The 21,746-nt window shown below is 42.6% G+C and overlaps 1 protein-coding gene across 2 annotated transcripts in view; it reads left to right on the top strand.

Moving 5' to 3' along the window:
* Positions 1 to 589: 589 nt before the first annotated feature.
* The window catches only part of col2a1b (collagen, type II, alpha 1b), a 33,083-nt gene continuing 11,926 nt past the window's right edge, over positions 590 to 21,746 (top strand). Inside the window, exons 1-28 of one of the 2 annotated variants that reach the window (XM_076141210.1) lie at positions 590 to 895; positions 4,082 to 4,291; positions 5,309 to 5,325; positions 5,757 to 5,789; positions 6,625 to 6,657; positions 6,971 to 7,024; positions 8,104 to 8,205; positions 8,930 to 9,007; positions 11,225 to 11,269; positions 11,930 to 11,983; positions 13,586 to 13,639; positions 14,349 to 14,402; positions 14,721 to 14,774; positions 14,884 to 14,937; positions 15,023 to 15,067; positions 15,162 to 15,215; positions 15,394 to 15,438; positions 15,750 to 15,803; positions 17,508 to 17,606; positions 17,803 to 17,847; positions 18,200 to 18,298; positions 18,490 to 18,543; positions 18,652 to 18,759; positions 18,867 to 18,920; positions 20,079 to 20,177; positions 20,456 to 20,509; positions 21,193 to 21,291; positions 21,605 to 21,658. In XM_076141210.1, the coding sequence (XP_075997325.1) occupies positions 805 to 895; positions 4,082 to 4,291; positions 5,309 to 5,325; positions 5,757 to 5,789; positions 6,625 to 6,657; positions 6,971 to 7,024; positions 8,104 to 8,205; positions 8,930 to 9,007; positions 11,225 to 11,269; positions 11,930 to 11,983; positions 13,586 to 13,639; positions 14,349 to 14,402; positions 14,721 to 14,774; positions 14,884 to 14,937; positions 15,023 to 15,067; positions 15,162 to 15,215; positions 15,394 to 15,438; positions 15,750 to 15,803; positions 17,508 to 17,606; positions 17,803 to 17,847; positions 18,200 to 18,298; positions 18,490 to 18,543; positions 18,652 to 18,759; positions 18,867 to 18,920; positions 20,079 to 20,177; positions 20,456 to 20,509; positions 21,193 to 21,291; positions 21,605 to 21,658 (1,896 nt within the window). In that variant the 5' untranslated portion in view covers positions 590 to 804. The remainder of the gene's footprint in view (positions 896 to 4,081; positions 4,292 to 5,308; positions 5,326 to 5,756; positions 5,790 to 6,624; positions 6,658 to 6,970; positions 7,025 to 8,103; positions 8,206 to 8,929; positions 9,008 to 11,224; positions 11,270 to 11,929; positions 11,984 to 13,585; positions 13,640 to 14,348; positions 14,403 to 14,720; positions 14,775 to 14,883; positions 14,938 to 15,022; positions 15,068 to 15,161; positions 15,216 to 15,393; positions 15,439 to 15,749; positions 15,804 to 17,507; positions 17,607 to 17,802; positions 17,848 to 18,199; positions 18,299 to 18,489; positions 18,544 to 18,651; positions 18,760 to 18,866; positions 18,921 to 20,078; positions 20,178 to 20,455; positions 20,510 to 21,192; positions 21,292 to 21,604; positions 21,659 to 21,746) is intronic. The other variant, XM_076141211.1, reaches the window with a different exon arrangement.

Raw genomic sequence — 21,746 nt, forward strand, 5'->3', positions numbered from 1 at the left:
CAGACTTCAGCATATGTGAAAATATTTATGGTTGCAATAAACCATAAAAAGTGATGTTGTTATGAATATATTGCACTTGCTGCATGAAGGTGAATGTAAATATTCACTTTTGAATGTCTTGTTTCAATTTTAAAATGTTGCCTTCGGCGCTTGTATTCTGTTATTATTTAAACCTCACCTGCAATAAAACTTTTATATGAGAAATAGTTTACATGTCTTGTGATAAACAGGTTTGCAGATTGCTTCAGTATTATTATGAGTGTTTGTTCTGTGTCAGACTCTAACATGGTGTGTAACGAAATGAGTGTGACTGGTCTATTTACTCTCGATGAACAAGTGAGAGGAAGAGGAGGAAGAGGAGGGGGGGTCACAGGGGTAAGAGAGGGGAAACACTTTTTTTTTTTGCAGGATCTCGACTTCCAGTAGCAGCAGCACGTGTGGGGAGGAGTGGTCCGGGACTGGGATCATGGAACCTGGGAGACAGAATGGGAGGGAGACGGGGGCTCGGGTTTCAGCCTGACAGGGGGGTAAAAGGGGGCCGGGCTGAGATTTGGGAATATACGAAGATTCATTGAAGGCAACGGGGACATAAAACTACAGCGTCTGGCCTAAAGCGGTCGGTGCTGACTTTCTACTGCAGGTCCGGGTCCCTGCCGCTGGATTCCTCCATCAGTTCTGGGAAGGGTGAATGTTGAATGGTTCGGCTTTAACTGGACGCACACACATCAAATACTGAGAGAAGCCTCCGCTCCCTTCGTTCCCTACTTTCACCCCCAAAGGGTCCTGCATGTCTAATATTTAGACATGTTCAGCTTTATGGATTCGAGGACTGTACTGCTACTTGTAGCAACCCAAGCCTTTCTAATAGCCGTTGTGAGATGTCAGGAGGACGACCGTAAGTGCCACTTTTATTTCTCTTAAAGTGATCTACCAGAAAATGTGCTTAAAGTTTCCCTACGCTACGTTTGACGGGCAACAAGTGTTCTACTGATGAAATGACCCAGATATGTGCTTAAATGTGTGATCTTATTTATAGAGCACCTGTTCTTTGACTTGTTGATGTGATGGTTCTGGAGCTTGGAACGATTTGGGGATTCTTTGGCACATTTTTACGCACAGATCGCGCATCGCTGTCTGGATACTCAGTTGCATGCAATAAGAGTCTGATTAGTGACACTTTAGATAATCGTCTAACGATGGAAACAATACACTCTGCGATGTCGTTCATTTGGTTAAACAAATGTTTGAAATGTTAGAGTTTTTGGGCATGCGTAAAAGTGTTGGGAATGATGAGGATAGTTTACGCACCCAAAGCTGGAGTTGTTTGTTGTTTGTTGTTTGTTGTTTGTCTTAAGGTGTTAAAAAAAGTTAAGTTAAGATTTCATCCGTATCTTACTATTGGACGTTAATATTCTCAGTAGTAATTTTAGGAGAATAAACTATAGATTCAGATTTGGATCCCCGCAGCTCTTTACTCCTTTTCTCTCTTAAGCTGCGCTGCTGGACACCTGTGGCTGCTTTGGGACGTTTTGACGGCCTCCCCCCTTAACCCCTTCCTACTTCATATCATGGATGAAAGGGGGGTGGGCAAAAAGTGAAAGGTGGTCAGGCTCAAGGGCCTTTGGTGAAAAGCCTTCACATTCCACTGCTGTCAGAGGGCACCGGGGCGAATCCAGGCTTGTTGAGGTGGAATGGAGGGTTAATAACTGAAAGATTCACAAAAAAGTTGCATTTTAATATTCAAACTACCAAGAATCCTATGATCACAGAGGCACTGTCTGTGCAATACCTGTACCAGGGCCGCACTGTATATTTTCTAGGCACATTCCTGTATAAATTGGACTGGGATTATTCATCATCATTATTGATTTTAGAATCCACCGGAGAATTTGAGAGTAAAGTTATGCCAGCAGATTCGAAGCCAGAAATAATGTTCCATATGATTCCAGGGTTTCCATCTGTTGAAAAGCTTGCCCATAGGCTGTGACAGTGAGCCCAGAGACAGAGACACGGAGCCAAAGAGCAAAGAGAGGTGATTGGAAAAATGTAGAAATTGGGCTTTATTCCTATGATTCTGACAACTGCAGTCTTTTCAATAAACAATAAACCAAGCTAAATAGGTTCCAATGCATAGAAAAGGTTGTTTTTAAGAAGAAAGTGAGAAAGGGGGAAAAAACTCCAGGAAAGGCAAAAAGATCCGAGCAATTGTGAGGCTCAGGTTACCCTTTCAGAGACGAAGGAGGCCCCTGGACCCAAGGCAAACCCTTCTTTTCTCAGAAGTAAATGCAGGCAGGAAATTTTCGAGGATTTCCTAAAAGGCCCTAAAATGTCTAATTATGACCCGATTTATTGGCAACAAACAGCTAAAAGCCCTGAGTCACCCAAAGGGGACAGGGGTTACTTCTTTACCTCTACGTTTTGACCTGAAAAGAAGGAAGAAGAAGGTAAGCAGGGAGAGATAGAGGAAGGTCCAAGGCCTACAAGTAGCTAAATACAGTGGCAACCTGTGATTGAACCCAAAGTGCACTCCAATGTCCCCTTATCGTTTTTCATTTTGTTCCCCTGCCAAACCCTTTGGCTGCCAACACATGAAAGGCTAAAATGAAAAAATGTAATTGCTTTTCAGTGACAAAATGCTTGGTCTCTAACTGTACTAAGTAGCGGAGTGTTTGCTCCAAAACGTCCCATCTCAGAAGTTTGATCAATTTGAATGGACAGGTGCAAGCCCGACAGTTCATCCAGCCTATAAAAGTAAACCGCAAAGGTATGTGCATGAAAGCTGACAATTTTTTTCTTTTCTGACGTGTTTGAACTGGCATCTGACACAGCTATGGCTTCCAGATGGGGTTTAAAATGTGCCTTGTGTTTAGACAAGACGATAGTAAGTGAATTGCCCACTCTGTCCCTTTCCAGAAAGACCTCATTCATTGCCGCTGTGGTTCGTTAGGTTACCTCGACGTAAGCTGGGCTCAGCCGTAAATACAGCTACTGTACTGTCATCTCCCCTCACCATCTCACTGCCGCTCCTGGTTCTCCATCTCCTGAGGCCTTTCCTTCCTCTGCCATGTCAGACAGGTTCACCCCTCGGTTGGGTTCAGTGGTTCCACTCACAGCTTTTGAGTTTCCCCTTCTTTTTACAATTAAATTGAATGGATTAGATGGAAATTAACTGGAAAGGAGCAGTTAAAGCAGGTTCATTGATCAAATTGGTGTGTGTGTGGTGTACAGTAGACCTATGATAAGTCTACCTGTGTTGAAACCTTCCCATTCCACCCAGCAGTGTTTGCTAAACGGTGGTCTGACAAAAAAAACATACATTTTTCATCTAATCAATGCAATGTCTGTGTTTCGTGTGCAGTAATTTAGGGTGTTGCCGCAATGTAAACGGGGGGCCTATATTTAACTTGTGGAGGAATTCTGGCACATGGTCTGTTGCTCCTGTGAAGTGAAATCTGACGTTTCCTTACTCAGCGTCAATGTGGTGCTCAAATTTGAGGTCACACTGCCCCCCTGTGGTTTATCCAGACGGTAGAAGCTGTTGTATTTACCGCAAGGACCGGACTTAGTTCAAGGGACAAACTTGGATTTATAAAATTGGATGATGGGACAAAATGTATAATTTAGAGATGTTGTTCTGATATAGCTGATCTTTATTGGTTATATGAGTAATGAATGGTCTTGATATTAGCAATGATGAATAGAATCCCAGAGGAGCAGAGTTCATGTCATGCTGCCAAACATCAGCCCAGCTCGAGTATCATCGAACAAGACAGTGTGTTATGTAGCTGATGTTGTTATTGCGTAGTCCTTATCAGAAATACATTTGTTTTAAGTTGGTTTTCTATCAGAACCATGCCTTCTCAACACAATCAATCAATCACAAGTACCTGTTTATGCATCAATGATGTGTTTCCCACCTGAACAATACATTTCTTGGTTTATGATAACATGTTATATTGTAATTGTTGTTTACAAGTAACCGATGGCAATGACTGCTGTTAATACCTCATGCATAATCTCCCTTTTCCTTCCATCGACTACCTGGCCCACTGCGTGTACTTTACTGTGATCACACACACAGAGTTGGATGCTGTTACCTGCATACAAGATGGACAACGCTATAGTGACAAGGATGTATGGAAACCAGAGCCTTGTCGCATCTGTGTGTGTGACACTGGAACCGTCCTGTGTGATGAAATTGTCTGCGAGGAACTAAGAGACTGCCCCAAACCTGAAATCCCATTTGGAGAGTGTTGCCCCATCTGCGCAGCTGACAACGCTCCACCCATCGGTCGTAATTTATTTATCCTCACACATCTCATAAATAAATTACTTTACCAGATCATGTTGTTTGTTTTGGGGAGAAAACACGATGTGCTCAAATTTGTATGAATCAAAGGCTGTACAGTTACTATGTATCCTCTGTTTATGTTTGACAGGGATACTGTATATGTCATCCTTTGGTTTAAATACTGTTTTCTCACCCCCAAAACAAACTTGTGATACCAATGAACACAACAATGACACATCTGACTAGATTTCAGTGAAATGCTACTTCAGCATCAGTTTTCCATGGCTGATCACCTTGGCCCCATCTTGTTTGAATACTCTCCTACCCTCAGTATCATGAAAACATGTGGGAGTCATTAAGGAAATACCTCACTCAAGCAGACATGGCCCACCATTTGTCGTCTATCCTCTCTGTGGGGCTTTGCAGATCTGATGTCAAAGGCGTGACTGACTCCTAAAGAAGCAGTTATTTGCTGTATTTAATAACTGACAACTGCCTTTGCTTCTTGGTTTGCATGATCTTTAACACCCAAACACCATTTGATCACATTTGGAAATCTAAACAAAGCTGGTTAAGGAGCAAAACTGAAATCAGATGTGTCACTCTGTGTTCACCCTGCATGCCTGTTGATAAAACACTTTCAGGGATACTCACCTTTACTCCAAGAAGGCCTTATTAATTGACATTTAACATATACAGCAACATTTAACAACTCACTAAAATCTGTATAAACTTGTTTAACACTGCATAGTTTGTAGTTACAGTTAGCTGCTTTGCTATGCTTTGAGCTCTTAAGATGGTGTTTCAACCAACACTTTCTTTCATCCTGATGGGCTCTTTAGGTTCAATTTGTATGATTTGGTGGTGGTCTTTAGTATTATTTCATATAGGAAAGTTATAGGCAGGTATAGATTTGCAGGGCTTATTGGAAATATAAGCATCATGGATTGTTATTAAATGATCCAGCTGCTAACTTACATCTGTTTTTCTCCTCTATCCCCCTTGACCGCATAACAGGAGTACCTGGCGCTAAGGTGAGACACTGTGGGATACTTAGTGGCTCTGTGTGTGGGTTTGTGTGTATGTTTGTGTAGCACACTCCTAGCTCTTAGTGTTTATTGTCTGTGAAATGCAGCTCACAGCACCTAGAATTAAATCTGGTCCGTCCCAGACTCATATCAGTGCTGCACCGTGACCCTGTACTTTATGGATTATGATGCTTTGATGTGAAAGAACTTTGCCAGATGGATGATAGTTATTTCCTCCTTCACACTGGTCGCCATATTTATGTGTCTGCTGATATCATAGGGGTCTACTCATTTTTTACTAGTTTCCTGCAAGAGTATACGTATAATGTGTATAACAGGAAATGTATCTTATACATATAAATACTATTCATAGTGGCAGGATTGCAAATTATTATCATAACCCTGAATGCAATTATGTTTCATTTTTTCACTATCAGGGACAGAAAGGTGAACCTGGAGACATTACTGATGTAAGTACATAAAACACACAATATCCTGCTTTGATATTGCACACTCAGCATTTTGTTGATCTGCAAATGTATACAATTAAAATGGTTCCATAATGTACCAAGATGTATTATGAGAGAACAGTACAGGCTGGGGAAGTGTGCTAGACTTGTTTTGAGTTATTAGTGACATGCAGAGAGGAGAGAGAAAGGGGATTAAGGAAAGAATTATAGATTGGAAGAGTGAGAAGATGGGAGGAGAGAGAGAGAGGCAGAATCAACAAGAAGTATGTGTGTGTATGTGGGGGTAGGTAGGTACTGTATGGTAACCCACTCCCCAAGAAGACAGCCAAGCACAATAAAGCCTCCATAAGGATCTGATCCTCATTGGCGAGGAGATGGAGAGAGAGAGAGAGAGAGAGAGAGAGAGAGAGAGAGAGAGAGAGAGCTACAGAGAGAGAGAGCTACAGAGAGGGGGGGAGTAGCTTCCTGCTGCAATGCTGCATATGGAAATGCTTTACCCCTCTGAGGGAATGAGCCTTTGGAGCAGGAAATAAGAGGACATTGTTTATTGTATGGTTCTTATAGTGCCGCGCCTGGAGAGATTAGCAATTAACAGTTCTGCTCCGATGGGAAAAAGATGAAATTTCCGGCCATGTGCAATGAAATAAAAGCCTCACTTGTCCCAAAATATCTGATGAATTTAAGATTTCAGTCTTCAGCAGCACATACTCCAGGGAGTCACATGTCGTATTCTTTACTGGCTTTTTTAAATAACTTCAAACACCAAAGCCAAATTGTTGCATAATTGACCAAGTCTCACCATTGCTCTTCCCTCTATTTCCTTTTAATTGCACAGGTTGTAGGACCAAGAGGACCAGGTGGCCCAATGGTATGTGCCGCTTTCTCCATTTCTCCATTTTCTCCTTCTCAGAAATCATTTGTCATCTGCCAGACGTAGAGAAAGTTACACCCTAACTGTTTTGCTAGGTGGAAAAAGATGAAGAGATTAAGAGTAACCATTAAGTTTTTTACATTTCATTGCCTGTAACTTTGACATGAAATAGAAATAGAGCTTAAAGAACCACAGTAGCAGAGTTTACGAACCTGCGGCTGTGTATTAAACTCATTTTAAACAAGTCACATGGGCTGAAAAAGGCCACACCTGATGTTAATGACTACTCCACTGTCTCCTGTTCACCTAGGGCCCACCAGGAGAGCAAGGACTACGTGGGTCAAGAGGAGATAAAGGAGAGAGGGTCAGTTTGACACGTGAAAAAAAAAACCTACTGCACCTCTAACCTTGATGTTTTCTCATCCAGACCCTGAAGAAAAGGAGTCCCACATTCTGCGTACAGTATATAGCTTTAGGTCTTTGGGAGGGGTGGGGGTGGGGGTAGAGGGTGGGGGGATCTGCTATAGCTTGCAAGTTTGTAGAATGGCAGCCTTTCATCGAGCAAAGCTCAGTCGAAAGTAGTCATGTGTCGTTCCCATTAGGCCTTGCAGTCCGCTAAGGCCTGTGTTGTTTAACAGATGTGGGCCTGTCAGACTCATAATGTAAACCTCTGGCTGCCACTGAGGCCTCAGTCATTTAGTGTGGGAACCCAGTAATGCTGCATGGGCCGAGCTTTGATCATTGCATTAATTTAACAACACTTGTGTGTGATAATGACTGCAGGCGTGGTGTTTTAGTCTGTGTAGTCATATTGTTTATGCAGATTTAAGCACGAGATGAATTTATTTTAAGCTTGCACATCTTAAGCGGTCTTAGGTGTTCCTCACATTCCTTGTTTGGATCCCCTCGCAGGGTAATTTGTTACTACTTGCACTGCTGGTATGCCAGGTTGTGTCGGTTTGTCCCGATAAATCATCAGAATGTGCTACACCTTTGCAGAGAAAATGAGTCTTCATTTCTTTGCTGGCGATGGCGTGAGAGTCACAGTTTGGTTTTGTTACCTTTGAATCTTGCTCAAAAAAGTCAAACATTGAGTTTGATAAATTGCCCTTTGCCACTAACAGGTCAGGTGTTGTTGATGTAGGCTGTCAGTGAAGGTTGGAAAGGATTCAGCCGAGAATTAGGCTGCTGTCAACGGTATCCGACACATGTAGTCTAGTGGTGTATCATCTGCCAGCTGCTGTGTAATGGTTTATCCAACTTATCTAAACGCTCAGATATTGACACACATAAATGAATGAATGATAATCTGTACCCTTTGTTTTTTTAACCCTTGCCTTCATTCAGAAATCCTTAACAATAAGATCAAACAAAAATGTGTTTCTTTTAATTTCCCATCATATTCTTTATTAGTTTTTAATTACATTGATTTATGTGTTTCAGGGAAGCTCTGGCCCCCGTGGAAGAGATGGTGAGCCTGGTACCCCCGGAAATCCCGGCCCCCCTGGACCTCCAGGACCTAACGGACCCCCTGGCCTTGGTGGAGTAAGTATTCCATAACAAGTAGGGGGGAGTGGGTAGGAACTAGCATTCATTATCGACATAGGAGCTGACGGCTCAGACACTGCAAAGCCTTCGACTGAGCTCAACTTTGCCTGGGTGGAAGTAGGGGGAGAGTGGTGAAATGACGCAGGGGACAAGTTTGGAAAGAACGCAAAAGCACAAAAGATGGAGGAAATTACCGGCATTGAGAGAGGAGGTAGACAGACAACCGTGAAGAGATGCAGAGAAAGAGAATAGACAGAATGCCTCTCATTCTTTCTGAGAGAAAAGGGGGGAATCGGGGGGTTGAGAAAAGGAGAGGTGGGAGGACATTAGGTAGTATGACTGACTCGGGGAGGGGAATGGAGGGAGCATTTTTGGGGGGAAAACAAGGAGAGTCTTTGTGAAAGGAGAGAGATGAAAACTGTTCACATGCCCTCTGTCGCTCCTCTGTCTGCCCTATATTCCCATCAACTCTGCTGTTGACAAATTAAAACCTGATCCTGTCTACTGCCAACAATCTTACTCTGCTGAAAACGAGGGAACTGTGATTCAGACTTTTGGCTTGTGACCTTATGGACACAGTGAAAGCGTATTGTTAATTTGATGTGTTTGTAAAATACTGTATCACAAATGCACACAAAGTTAAATTTGCAATCACTATTCATAAATCTTGATAATGGAGATAATATTTTAAAATTGTGTGTTTTTCTGCTGCTTTTCCCAGAACTTTGCTGCTCAGATGGCCGGTGGTTTCGATGAGAAGTCAGGCGGCGCACAGATGGGAGTGATGCAGGGACCAATGGTGAGAGAGCGAGGATGAGACTTGCTGCCACTACCTTGTTTTGTCTTATTTTGTTTTTCACAGTGAACCGCTGTCCTCTTGATTCGGCCGGGATGCTGCATTTTTCAAGAGGCCAAACGCTCCATGCCAGTAAACGTGTCCCCTGCTGGAGCGTCTGTGAAGCAAATCACAGCATCCCTCCCAGCTTCCAGTGGTGCTGTTTTTGCCCTGCACTTTTGCCTTTGTGGAGCAGAGCACAAATGCTTTCTTTCTTTATGGCGATTAGAGAAGGGTTGCGTATCGCCTGTAATAGCCACAGGATGGACACCTGCTGAGGCAATAACATTTTCTTCACCTCATGAGGACATGCCGATCTACGATTCAACATCGCTTGGACAGCAAATGGCCTGAAGGATAAAATGAAACAACACATGTCATCCACTGCTCTATGCAATATTTACTGCAGTGTGTATCAGCGATGATTTTATCCTCTTATATGCATTTATGATTGCGGGAGAAGGCCTGTCAGAGCGGGGCCCTGTCCTACAGTGTGGGAGAGAAGAAATGATATCCTTCTGGATCCTGACGGAAAATTAACACCTCCCGTGAAGTACAGAGGGTTAATTTTCAAAATTGAGGAAACAGCCATTAATTATTTTTTTAGCCCCATGATAAACCACTGCTGCAGCCGGTTAGCTGGCATGGGACGTTGCTGGAGATGGATTGAGGAGCACGCTGGGAACTATTTTGGTTTAGAAAGCCACAGCTTGGCACCGGCTCAGCACAGCTGAAGTCTGAGACGTCAGTAGGGGGCCGGAGTCCATCGCATCCCCACAGTGAGCGGCGGCACTCTTTGGCTTCGCTTGTCTGACTGTCCACGCACACGTCTGCCTGAGAGCTCACCGCCACACTGGGCCCTTTTGAAGCAACTCGCGTTTACCTTGGCGTTTCCCAGTCTGCCAGGAAAGAGAGAGAGAGAGAGAGTGAATGCAGTGATTGGACTGATGTTTAAATCATGAGTCGATGGCATAGCCCCTCCTTACACACACACACACACACCTGACCCCAACCCATAGTCACACAGACCAGACATTCAAACAACATTCCTACTGAAATCTGAGCACATACTCTTACCTACACATGTGTACACAGACAGAAACAAACATATGCCTGTACCTCAAACATTCAAAAAGTCCTGGAGATATAAAGTCTCATTGATATGTTCCACCCATTGCGGCTGAGGCTTCCCACACCCACTGAAAGGTGACTTTCATTCCTTTCTGAGGACCACTGTGCTTCTTGCATTTTCTTTGGCCTACGTCCCAAATTTCTTAAGCAGAACCACCGAGCTGAAACGGAGCTTTATAAAAGCAAGGCTACTGAAAGGATTATGTTTTATCCAAGAGGAAAGTTGTCCTAAGTAAGCGGAATCAAAGTGTTTCTTATTGGGAATCTTGTGAAACTTTATTGATACTGCGAACGTCTGTAGTCTATCAACCTTTGTGTAGTTGGTATTCTGCATGTGTGTGTGTTTGTGAGAGAGAGAGAGAGAGAGAGAGAGAGAGAGGGAGAGAGAGAATTGTACTCATCACCCCAAACAGAATGTGATGTTCTCCTGTTGAGCAGTGATGCATGATGTCGATGTAGAAAATGACTTTGACATTTGACTCCAGCCAGAGGCCGATACAAAACCAATTAAGATTCCGGCAGATAGAATCTCACTGAGGGAGTCACACCTGCCTACAATCTAAACTCAGATGAGAAATGTTCCCTCGGAAACCAAACTGTTCTGCTTTATGTTGTTTCTTATTCCCTGTGAAAGTGTGTGAAAGAGTCATGCAGAGTTCAAGCAGTGCAACACTCCTGCAGATGACCCTTGATCTCTAGAAGTTCATTGTGTGTGGGAATGGGAGTGCTGAGGGAAGAAGTGGGCTTTACAGTGCAAAGATGATAGCGATAGACAGCAACAGAGCGTCAGAATGCCACTGTGGAATTCTCAAAGGATTTATGGATCTGACAAGTAGTGATGTTTAGTTTTTCTGTAGCTTTGGGGCAAATTAGAGATCTTGTTTTTCGACAAAGTTCCAGTGGACTTGCCCTGTAATACCCACGTACGGAACAGAACACATAAAACTTAGAATGTGTGTTTGTAAAGGTAAACTTTGTTTTGTTGAAGGATGTGATTATCTGTTGTGACCCTGACTTTGTGCCTCTTGTCTGTTTTCTCTCCCCCCTCAGGGCCCCATGGGTCCCAGAGGACCACCTGGCCCATCAGGATCACCTGTAAGTACCTCTTGTGCCCAAACAGCACATAAAACAGGTACACACCTGTAGATGAGCTCACCTGTGCAGTGCCAGACACTATACTCTAAATGTCTTGATAATTCTATCTCTTTGCATTATTGTCTAAGCACATGATAGAAATGATGACCCCAAAATGACCAGAAACCTTCAGTCACTCAGCAAAACAAGAACATACCACAGGTTGACAGAAATGACTGTTTACACTCAGTCCTGTGTGTCCTGTTTTCCGGAAGAAGATGGCTTATGGAGAATACTTTCATCTCTAAGCTGTAGGCTGCAGGGCTTTTTCCTATGCCACAACTCAGACATGGAACACCTGACAATTTAGCTTTCATGAGGCCAAGTGTGCCCCCACCCTTACTCTGCTCTTTCCCCTCAAATAAGCCCGATCTACAGCACATGCAGTCCCTCTAGCTTCCAGTGTAAAGCTATTAAGTTGCAGGCACTGCCAGCTGACTTGCCTCAACTTGATGTTACCGTATACCTTGTGAACCGTATACATTTAACAAAGATAGGAGGCTGTCATAATGGATAGCATTACATTACACAAGTACACATCTTTACCGTGATAATTCGGCAGATGTATAATAGATTCCACTTTAATCATCAGGCATATTTCCTCTTCTTTCTTCTTTCCAGGGCCCACAAGGTTTCCAGGGCAACCCAGGAGAGGCTGGAGAGCCCGGACAATCTGTAAGTATTCCACAGGGTGCTGCTATTCCTCACATAGTTTATCATAAATCCCTGCTCTTTAGCCTCTCTCAGACATTCTTGTGTCTCAGCCCTCCTCCACCCTCCCCTCTTCTTTTCTTTATGCATCGCTACGCGCTCAAGTTCACTTCTGCAGCTGCATACCCTTGTGTCCTACAATATATACTTTCCTATATTCTTTTGTAGTGCCTCTTTGCTTTCCATTGCTCACCTGTATCTCCTTTATCCTTCATGTTATTCTCACTTAGCTTCTTGCACTGAATATTCCCTCCTCAGGCAAAACCTTTAAGAGCTGTAGAGATCAAATGCCCAAACTCCCCTGCATCCCTCTCTCCCTCCCTTTTCAATGCTGATCCTTAAAGCTTTATCAACTTTTCACATTCACACTTTCTTCTTACCATTCTTTGCTGTTCACTCCTACACGGTTTAGTCAGGCTCGCTTGGACCAGGGTTTGTTTTCCCCATTGGTATGGTTCGGGTTCTTTCAACCAAAGACTACAAAGTGTATGAACTACGTATTTCCTTGCTCGCATTCGCACAGAATTTCAAATACTGTGAAGTATGTGGATATTATAGCAAGCAACCACGTCATTCCCACAACACAAACACACAGTTTACCTTCAGGTGACAATTGCTTATTCTGAGAGTCTCTTGTGTCGATGTTTGGGTTGGTCTAACTATCCATTTTGGTCCAAAACCACTGCACCAAGACCAATTCACAGAGATGGTCTGCTCACAAACAAACTCTAGAGTGGATTGTTTGTGATATGAACATGATCAGTCTAGTTGTGAACCAACTAGAAGGTGTATTTGTTTATCTATTGATCTGATCAAGCACCAGAGAGGATCTAAAGAACCACCAAGTGAAAACATTTATCTGATGCTCTAGCTTCTTATTAACCCCTCCTGAAGCTTTGAGAAAACACACTGGCTTGCCCGTCGCCTTCCCTCAGCAGGTAGAAGAAACAGGGTCTCCCCACTGCTGTGATAATCTGCTCCTGTGGCGTTCAAATAAGCACACGGAGTCTCTGTGCTGCCTTCTCTTCAACAAATGCTCCTGTGCATCATTATGTGTGATTAAAATCAAGCTTTCCACAGACTGTGACTGGACCGTGGTAGAGAGGTCACATTGCTGGCCAGCTTGCGGTGGCGTTTTCAATCAGTGTAGAAAATTAATGACAACAGCTTGTGTTGTTGCTAGTCAGTGTTTCATTAGATGTTCGCACACAGTAATGGGGATGATTATGTAGCCTGAACCTTCAACAACAATACAACATCATGCCATAAAGATGTCTGCAACTCCAATTATTCTTTTCCTCTCACTGATTACACTCAGTTAATAAATTAACCCCGCAGATGACTAAGAAAAGATTGTTTTGATTAACGTGCACTTTAACTGTGAGCTGCTCCCCATTATTCTTGTAAGAATTACATCATTCAAAGGCAACCTGTGTGTGAGTGCAGCCATCTCTGTTACAGCCCAAATGACAACTGAAATCCTCTGCAGTTTGTTTTATTTATCTTTCTATTGCCCCCTATTGGTTATATTTATAACTGTGTCTCATCTTTGCTTATCTTCTATAGGGCCCCTTGGGTCCCCGTGGCCCCTCTGGACCTTCTGGCAAACCTGGAGATGATGTAAGTGTTTGTGTCGCAGATATAACAGTCAAAAATCAGCCAACATGCAGAAACTCTGACAGGGTGATGGCATCATAACAAATGTGTGTTAGGTTAATGATCCTGCCTTTGCCCCTGACCAAGGCACTAGGCTGTAGACTGTTGAGTTGGGTTGAGTCCCTTGGTGAGAAACTGTAGATCTCCAGTGTTTATGGTGACTTCATCCATATCATATGCACTGTGGATACACACGCACACACACATAAATACACAAATGTATCCATGTTTTTACACCTCAGAAAAGTATTCATTCCCTGAAACATGTAGGAGCCTTTACTGACGCCCATTTGAGTCTTTATCATCTTCACAAAATGACATATTGTTCACTATCATGTTGTAATCTACAGAGGATTCCCTTTGCTTTGTATCACCACCTACAAAAGTACTGTATTACTGTCAGCACTTTGAGAAGCACAAGTCAGAAGATTTTGTGTCATTTTTCTGTTGCCTGCATGAAAATGAAGACGTGAAAATGTGATTCCCAGATTTAGCCACTGGATGGCAGCAGAGGTGACATGCTGGGATTCACCCACTAGGAGCGCTCACTCCCTCAGCCACATAATCACTCATCATATATACACCTCATAGTCCAGATTACTTTGGAGACTTTTAGAAGAAAACTTGTGAATTAAATTATCTGAAAGTATATATTGCTCTCTTTCTGTTTCAGGGTGAGGCTGGCAAGCCTGGTAAATCAGGTGATCGTGGACCTTCTGGACCTCAGGTGAGATGGCTTTGAGTTTTGATTCTTTCTGAATAAATTAGATTACATATACATAACAAATTTGTAGATTTGTACATGTTTGATAAGAGTGTTTACACTCACTTGAGAGTCACACACTGAGAATTAACATACAGATGTACAATAAGGCAGCTGCTCCTTTATTTGCTCTCGGCTGAAAGTATCAGACTGAGCCATTCTCTAATTTTGAAGATGTGTGCAATTGTAATAATGTGACCTGGTTTAACATTGAGTCATTTTAAATTCAATGCATTCTTGTCCCACTCGATCACCTACATCATCTGTTTTCTTGGATAAAAGGGAGCTCGTGGATTCCCAGGAACTCCTGGTCTGCCTGGCATCAAGGGACACAGAGTAAGTGTGTTTTTCTAGTCTTAACCTAAACAAATACTTCCAGATTAATTCTATTTCATATTTCATTTCCTAATATACACCCCTCCTGCCCCTCCTTTGCCTCCTTTAGGGTTATCCAGGTCTTGATGGTACAAAGGGAGAGACCGGAGCTGTTGGATCTAAGGTTAGGCTTGCATCACTCTCATTCCTCTATTATAACAGAGTTCTCGCCTTATGATGATTGAGACTAAACCATTTCTCCTCTTTAGGGTGAGTCTGGTGCTACAGGAGAGAACGGCTCTCCCGGACCAATGGTGTGTATGAGCAAGCACTTGACAGAAGATGTAAAGAATCGTGAATGTTGGGAATGATGCTGACACTAATGGTGCTTCTTCCTGGTCAACATAGGGACCTCGTGGTTTGCCTGGTGAGAGAGGACGTCCTGGACCCAGTGGAGTCGCTGTAAGTGTCTTTCTCTCTGTACAATCACACAAAACTTAACACCAGAACTCCAGATGATGTATTTGTTTATACACCAAACATTACTGGACTACATTGTTTGAGGCCCATTACCTCAAAACTCATTTTGTGTATTTAAAGCGATTAACTTAATGTTGCATCTTTTGTTTGTGCCGTGCAGGGAGCTCGTGGAAATGATGGTTTATCCGGCCCTGCTGGTCCTCCTGTGAGTATGAATTTGTGTCTTTGCTGCCTTCATTTGTAGTAAGAAATAATAAAACACTGCTTCAAATATAAATACTGCAGAGTTTATTTATCCTCCCTGTACTCTTCATCATCCCTGTCTTTGTCAGCCCACATACACTTTTTGATCCCTATACCCATCATGCATTTAGATTTCCTCCAACCCTCGTTTCCACTCACACACTCTTTCTATTACACCACAGTGACAGTGGCCTGACTTTTGTATGTGTTCTTAATTTCAGCCATCACCTGTAGTGAATAGTTGAGCTCACAGCTTGTGTTTCTTCTCTGTAGGGCCCCATCGGTCCTTCTGGAGCTCCAGGCTTCCCTGGCTCTCCTGGCTCAAAGGTAAGTCACAGTTTGTTTGTACGACCCTTCGCTCTTTCCCTGCACCCGTGTGTGTCCGTCTGTCCCTTTCTTTAAATTAGAACGTGAACCTACATCACTAAACTTTGTGTTCATTTTCTATTACAGACACCGATTAAAGTCAATTGTAAATTGGGTGTGAATACATCAGGTGTGAATACCTGTCTGTGGAGCTGGAATCATTTTCTCTTGAACCATAGCTAAGTCTTAGAAAATGAGCATATATTTTCAGCATGGATTTTGCGGAGAGGAGAAAGCTGCGCTTCATCAAAAAGCGCTCGAAGCCTCCATCTGTGTGGAAAATCAGGGAAGAGGGGGTTTGAAATGGCTTCTCTTACCTCTCACTGTCTCCTTTTGTGGCTGATTTATTCCTCCTGCAGAGCAGACAGATTGAGCTCAGTGCTCCAGGTTTGTTTTCCTCTTCTAGTTTGGGGATCTTCTAACAATTAAAAATAGAGTATCTGTTTACAAATTCCAAGCCCTTGTAGTAATCAAAGTGAACTAAGATCAAGATGTGAAAATGGTGTGTGAACTCTCATCTGTTAACACTTTATGCCCAGATAGTTTCATGTGTTCGCACAGGATAGTGTGTGTGTGTGTGTGTGTGTGCATGTGAATGCGTAAGTGAGGCACCTGGAAATTGGAGCAGTTCTTTAGGAGCTCAGATGCACTTTATATTCACATTTGTGCAGCCTGTCAATGGAATGACTGCTGGGTTAGGGTATTTAGTCTGTGTGCAGTATAGATGAAGTCTTAAACATCACAATTGAGTAATTCTTGCTCTTTTTTGAGGTGTATTGCAGCCAAAACATTGTAGCTGATATGAGGAAAGCAGAGCTTCTACCCAGATTAAAATTATTTATACTTGTATTACTCAGCAGCTGTGCTACCACCACCTAAAATACTGAGAATACTTCCTGTGCCTTTAAAAAAAAGAGGGAAGATGCTCCTCCTTTTGTCTGTGTTCACCCTTGTGTGTGAGCCAAAAATATGTCGGCCTTAACAATCGGCCCTGAGAGTAAAAATAAGCATCATCCACCATGTCTGAAAACTCTACACACTCTGTTATGTCATAGTATTGAGTCACTATGTATAAAATGCAACAGCAATAGCAAAGGAATTCCATTCACTGACATTCTGAAAAAGCTGTAAACCAACAATGTGGTGAAGTCTGGCTGGTGTCCCTGCAGGGCAGAGCTGTAAAATATGGACTTGAATGCAGCCAGAGAGCTTTTCTTTTCTTTTCAGTAGAGGGTCTGCAACACATTATACACTCATGATGGGAGAGGAGACTTAAGAGGAAGACTCTGTTAGTTTAATGTGACAGACGGTTAATTGTGTGCTCCTTCCCTTTAAATACCACCATTTTTTAGATTTAAGCCTGATTACAGTAGTTTACTTTGGTTGTTTTTTTCTGGAATAATAAATCTATATATTTATATTTTCTTATACACTACTTTGTTTGGTAGTCTTAACAATAGTTAAGTTTAGTATTCTAAGATTGTTTCTGGGAATGTCAATGGCCTACTATGGGGTCCCTGTTCTCTGCTCTAACCTTGTTAAATAAGGTTCCTGATCTCTATTGGAAAACAAACTTTCTAAGATGATGAGACCTTTCATATTATTATTTGTAGTATTTATTTATTTTAAATACAACCCTTCTCTTGTTTGTGTGTTGTTCACTAGGGAGAGGCTGGTCCTACCGGTGCTCGTGGACCTGAAGGTGGTCAGGGACCCCGCGGAGAATCTGGTACTCCTGGCTCGTCTGGACCTTCTGGCGCTTCTGTAAGGAAATACTAATGGTCATCTAAATGTCATGTTACACAGGTATCAGTCTGAGTCAGCTCGGGTGCTGTGATGCTGCTGTAACTGTACATTTTCAGCTGACTGAGCTTAGCTTTCATCAGCACTTATTGAATGCACACATGGAGCTATGTCTTGTTGCACTGCGTTCACTTTCTCTGTCTCTGGTTCTCTACAGGGCAATCCTGGTACTGATGGTATCCCCGGAGCTAAAGGATCAGCTGTAAGTATGAAACTCTATTTCATAAAGTCATATCATCTATTATACATTTTGGCAATGCAACACCTCTGCTTCTCTGTGTCCCTTTGTGTTGCAGTTAAAATTGTAGCATTTTTCAGAGCGGTCTGCAAACTCAATTAATCTGCCTCAATAAAGTTTGAAATATTGAATCACTCTCAGATGGATTCCTGATGACAATAACAAACTATTTTCTATTGCATCTTGAAAGCTTAAAATGAGTCACTCAGTCACTCGGTGCACTACCAAAGTCGCAACAATATTATACTTATTGTTGATCACCGGCTTTACAGATGGGCGTGAGTGATCAGTATATTGTGTCTCTCTCTCTGTGTAGGGTGCTCATGGTATTGCTGGTGCTCCTGGTTTCCCTGGACCTCGTGGACCTCCTGGCCCTCAGGGAGCCACTGGACCTCTTGGGCCCAAAGGAACATCTGTATGTACTCACGTTGTAATCAATCACAATTCACTCAGAGCACAAAGATCTTTACCTTGAAACTGTGCTGCTAGGAAAGCGTTTGGTCCAAGCGCATTCATTTGAACTCAGGACGAGTCAAGACTAATAGTTTCCAACTATTTGCCTGTCCATCTGTCTATTTCTCTATCCCTCTATCCATCACTATTCAGGGAGATCCAGGTATTGCTGGATTCAAGGGAGAGGCTGGACCCAAAGGAGAACTTGTGAGTGATGCTTATATTTATACTTGAAAAGTAGACGTAGACATTTGTCACTGTATTCATAATAGTTCAGAACAACTATGCTCATCTAGTCAATAATTTGTCTTGCAGGGACCAGGTGGTCTTCAGGGAGCACTTGGCCCACAAGGAGAAGAGGGCAAGAGAGGGCCAAGAGGTGAGCCTGGTGCTGCTGGGCCACTTGGACCTAACGGAGAGAGAGTGAGTACCAGTAAATTAGTGAACACTTGAGGAAAATGGTGTAGGACTGCCAGACAGTGAATTAAGCGTTTCCTGACTCTGACTTTGTTTTGGTGCTTTCTTTGTAGGGCTCTCCTGGTAACCGCGGTTTCCCTGGTCAAGATGGTCTGGCTGGTCCCAAGGTGAGTAATCGCCATAGAAACAAAAGTCCCAGAAGAGGTTTTATTGTCACTGTAGAATGAAAAATTTGAAAGAGTAAATGAACAAGAATCCATTCAGATAAAAGGAACATCTGGATGTGGCAGTGGAAAGGATGGAGGCGTGTATGCAGCAGATGCATCACTATTCATGGTGTAAAGCTGTGGAACTGACAATTATGAGTTCCAGCTGCTGCATTTTGCAATTTGGAAACTGTTGTTGACCAGGTCCAATATTTTTTACTGCCATCTGTGATTTTGACGGGGTCCCACTAATTGGGTCCTTCTGAATCCCCTAATCACTGTGTTGCCACATACAGTGTTGACTCATATTGTATAAAATATCACAGTAAATTGCAATCAACGTTACTAGATTTGACTCAGAAACATTCAAATAAAAAGGGCGTTTTGCCGTCTACTAACTGGTTCAGGTATCCATTGTTCAGCTGCACCTCAATTCTCAATACGGTTTTATCTGTTAATGCAACCAAACTATCCACTGAATTGTATTTGTAGATTGAGTTTTTTCCAGTAGAAACACCATGACAGTGGGCGACATTTGAATTGGAGAAATTATTAACATTTTTTAACAAATTTAATGCATTTCGTTGTATTATCTTATACAATGACAATAAAAGCTATTCTATTCTATTCTATTCTATCTTGAAAAACACATCTGGTAAAGATGAAACTGGGACCTTAGAATAAAAAATTTGTAAAAAAAAAAAAAATAATGTTAAAAACAGGTGAATCCTAGTCTTGGATTTAGAACATTAAAGATGATCAATTTGTTTGAAATTGATAATGTATGAAGATTGTCCATATCACGCATCACAGGCCCGAAGCTTGCAATTTCACAAAATGTCCACTAGATGGCAGCATAGTTTACACACCTGAGCCAGACTTGTGACCTACATACTGTATCCCGCCACCGAAGCCTGACTTCTCATTTAACATTATCTGCACCTATTTTTATTTCATTTACACCTAAATGAATCTGTCACAATCTAATCTCCTCATCTCAGCAGGTCAATGACACTTCACACTATCAGAAGAAATCCTCATTCCCTCTGGGCTTTCATAATCGAATTGTCTGCCCCTTTGTGATTGACTGAGTGTTTTATTCTCTTTCCCCTAACACAGGGGGCCCCTGGTGAGCGTGGACCTTCTGGTGCCAGCGGTCCCAAGGGTGCTAATGGTGATCCTGGCCGTCCTGGGGAGTCTGGTCTGCCTGGTGCGAGGGTACGTTGTATATTCTGCCCTAAAGTGGATGTTAATGTTTGTGGACACAGTGGGGGGAGTAATTAAACAGTAGATAATGGTAAATTGAGCTCATTAAGGCCATCAAGTCAGTCATCTGTCAATTAGATCTTCAAGCCTTTGTCTGTTCTATCAGCAAGTTTTTAGCCCATTCGTCTGTGTGAATTCACTTTCCCACAAAGCCATATGTCACCACCTGCAGTGTGTGTGCGCACTTCACACAGCTCTGATGACTCACTGCCTTTCTCCTTTTTTCCCAGGGTCTTACTGGCCGCCCCGGTGACGCTGGTCCTCAAGGCAAAGTTGGACCCTCTGTAAGTGCAGTTTTGCGTGATTTAGCATCTGTAATGTTGTTGATGTGCTTTTAAGAATCGATGCGTATCCCCGTGCAGCATTAGGAGCTGTAGGGTTTCTAATATTGCATGTGGAAGACCCAGGCGAGGTAATTTCTCCACATGCGCTATGATCATCACATAATGACTCATAAGTGGATGTTATGATTCAATTGCAGAAGATTTATTCAGCCATTTCCTACCAGCCTCACCCCAGAGTTCTTACGGTTACAAATATTCTCGACTTTTCAGATTTTTAATGACATCAAAGCCAGACAGACATCAATAGTTTGTCTCTGGGTCCACAGTCAATTCAGAGTGTTGACAGTTTCTCATTTTCGCTCAGCGTTCAGTTTGTAGCTCAGCTCCTTGAAGAGTATTGAAGCTCTGTTATCTATCTGGTCCATTGTTTCACTCTGGCTTTTATCTTTCTTGGGCCAGTAATTCCTTTGAGACACAGTCAACAATCCCAATACTCTTGAATCCTTCGTAAACAGAATTATTTTTTTATGGTTTGACATCGCTATTATGGCCCAGTTCACCAATTAGGTTGTTTAAACTAGGTTGTTAAAACCCTGGTTTACCTCCCTGGGTTTATCTAAGTGAAGGATTATCATAAATATTTGAGTTCCATCTCCTGACTGTGCTGTTCTTGTCTCTGTTAGGGAGGTGCTGGTGAGGATGGTCGCCCAGGACCTCCTGGCCCACAGGGAGCCCGTGGACAGCCTGGTGTCATGGGATTCCCCGGACCCAAGGGAGCATCTGTGAGTAATTAACACAAACCATTCCAAATGAAATGTTCCACTGTGTTAAGGTGTTTAATAAATATCCACAGTCATAAATTATGGAGCAATACAAACCTTTAGAGAATTTAGTAGCTAGAGAATAGAGAATATAACCTTGTTGTCCTTGTTTGCTCGAGTCAGTGTTTTCACATCACATCAGGCCTGGAATATTGCCTTTGTGCCATTTGATGAGGAAAATCACCTGCGCTCTTTCGTCTCTTAAATTTGATTAATGTCCAATTGAATCAGCGCTGAATGACTAACTGGTGCATTTTGTTTCTGTTGTGATTAGGGTGAGCCTGGGAAGTCTGGAGAGAAAGGATTGGGTGGTGCCCCTGGTCTGAGGGTAAGTTTTCAGTAAATCCTGTGACTGAATGAATATGATGTCCTGGGATTCAGTGTTGATCTACTGTTTCTTTCTGAGAAACCCCTTT

The sequence above is a fragment of the Genypterus blacodes genome, unplaced genomic scaffold (genome assembly GCF_046128005.1).
Source record: "Genypterus blacodes isolate CSIRO-AG114 ecotype Tasmania unplaced genomic scaffold, CSIRO-AGI_Gbla_v1 ptg000017l_1, whole genome shotgun sequence".
Classification (NCBI taxonomy): domain Eukaryota; kingdom Metazoa; phylum Chordata; class Actinopteri; order Ophidiiformes; family Ophidiidae; genus Genypterus; species Genypterus blacodes.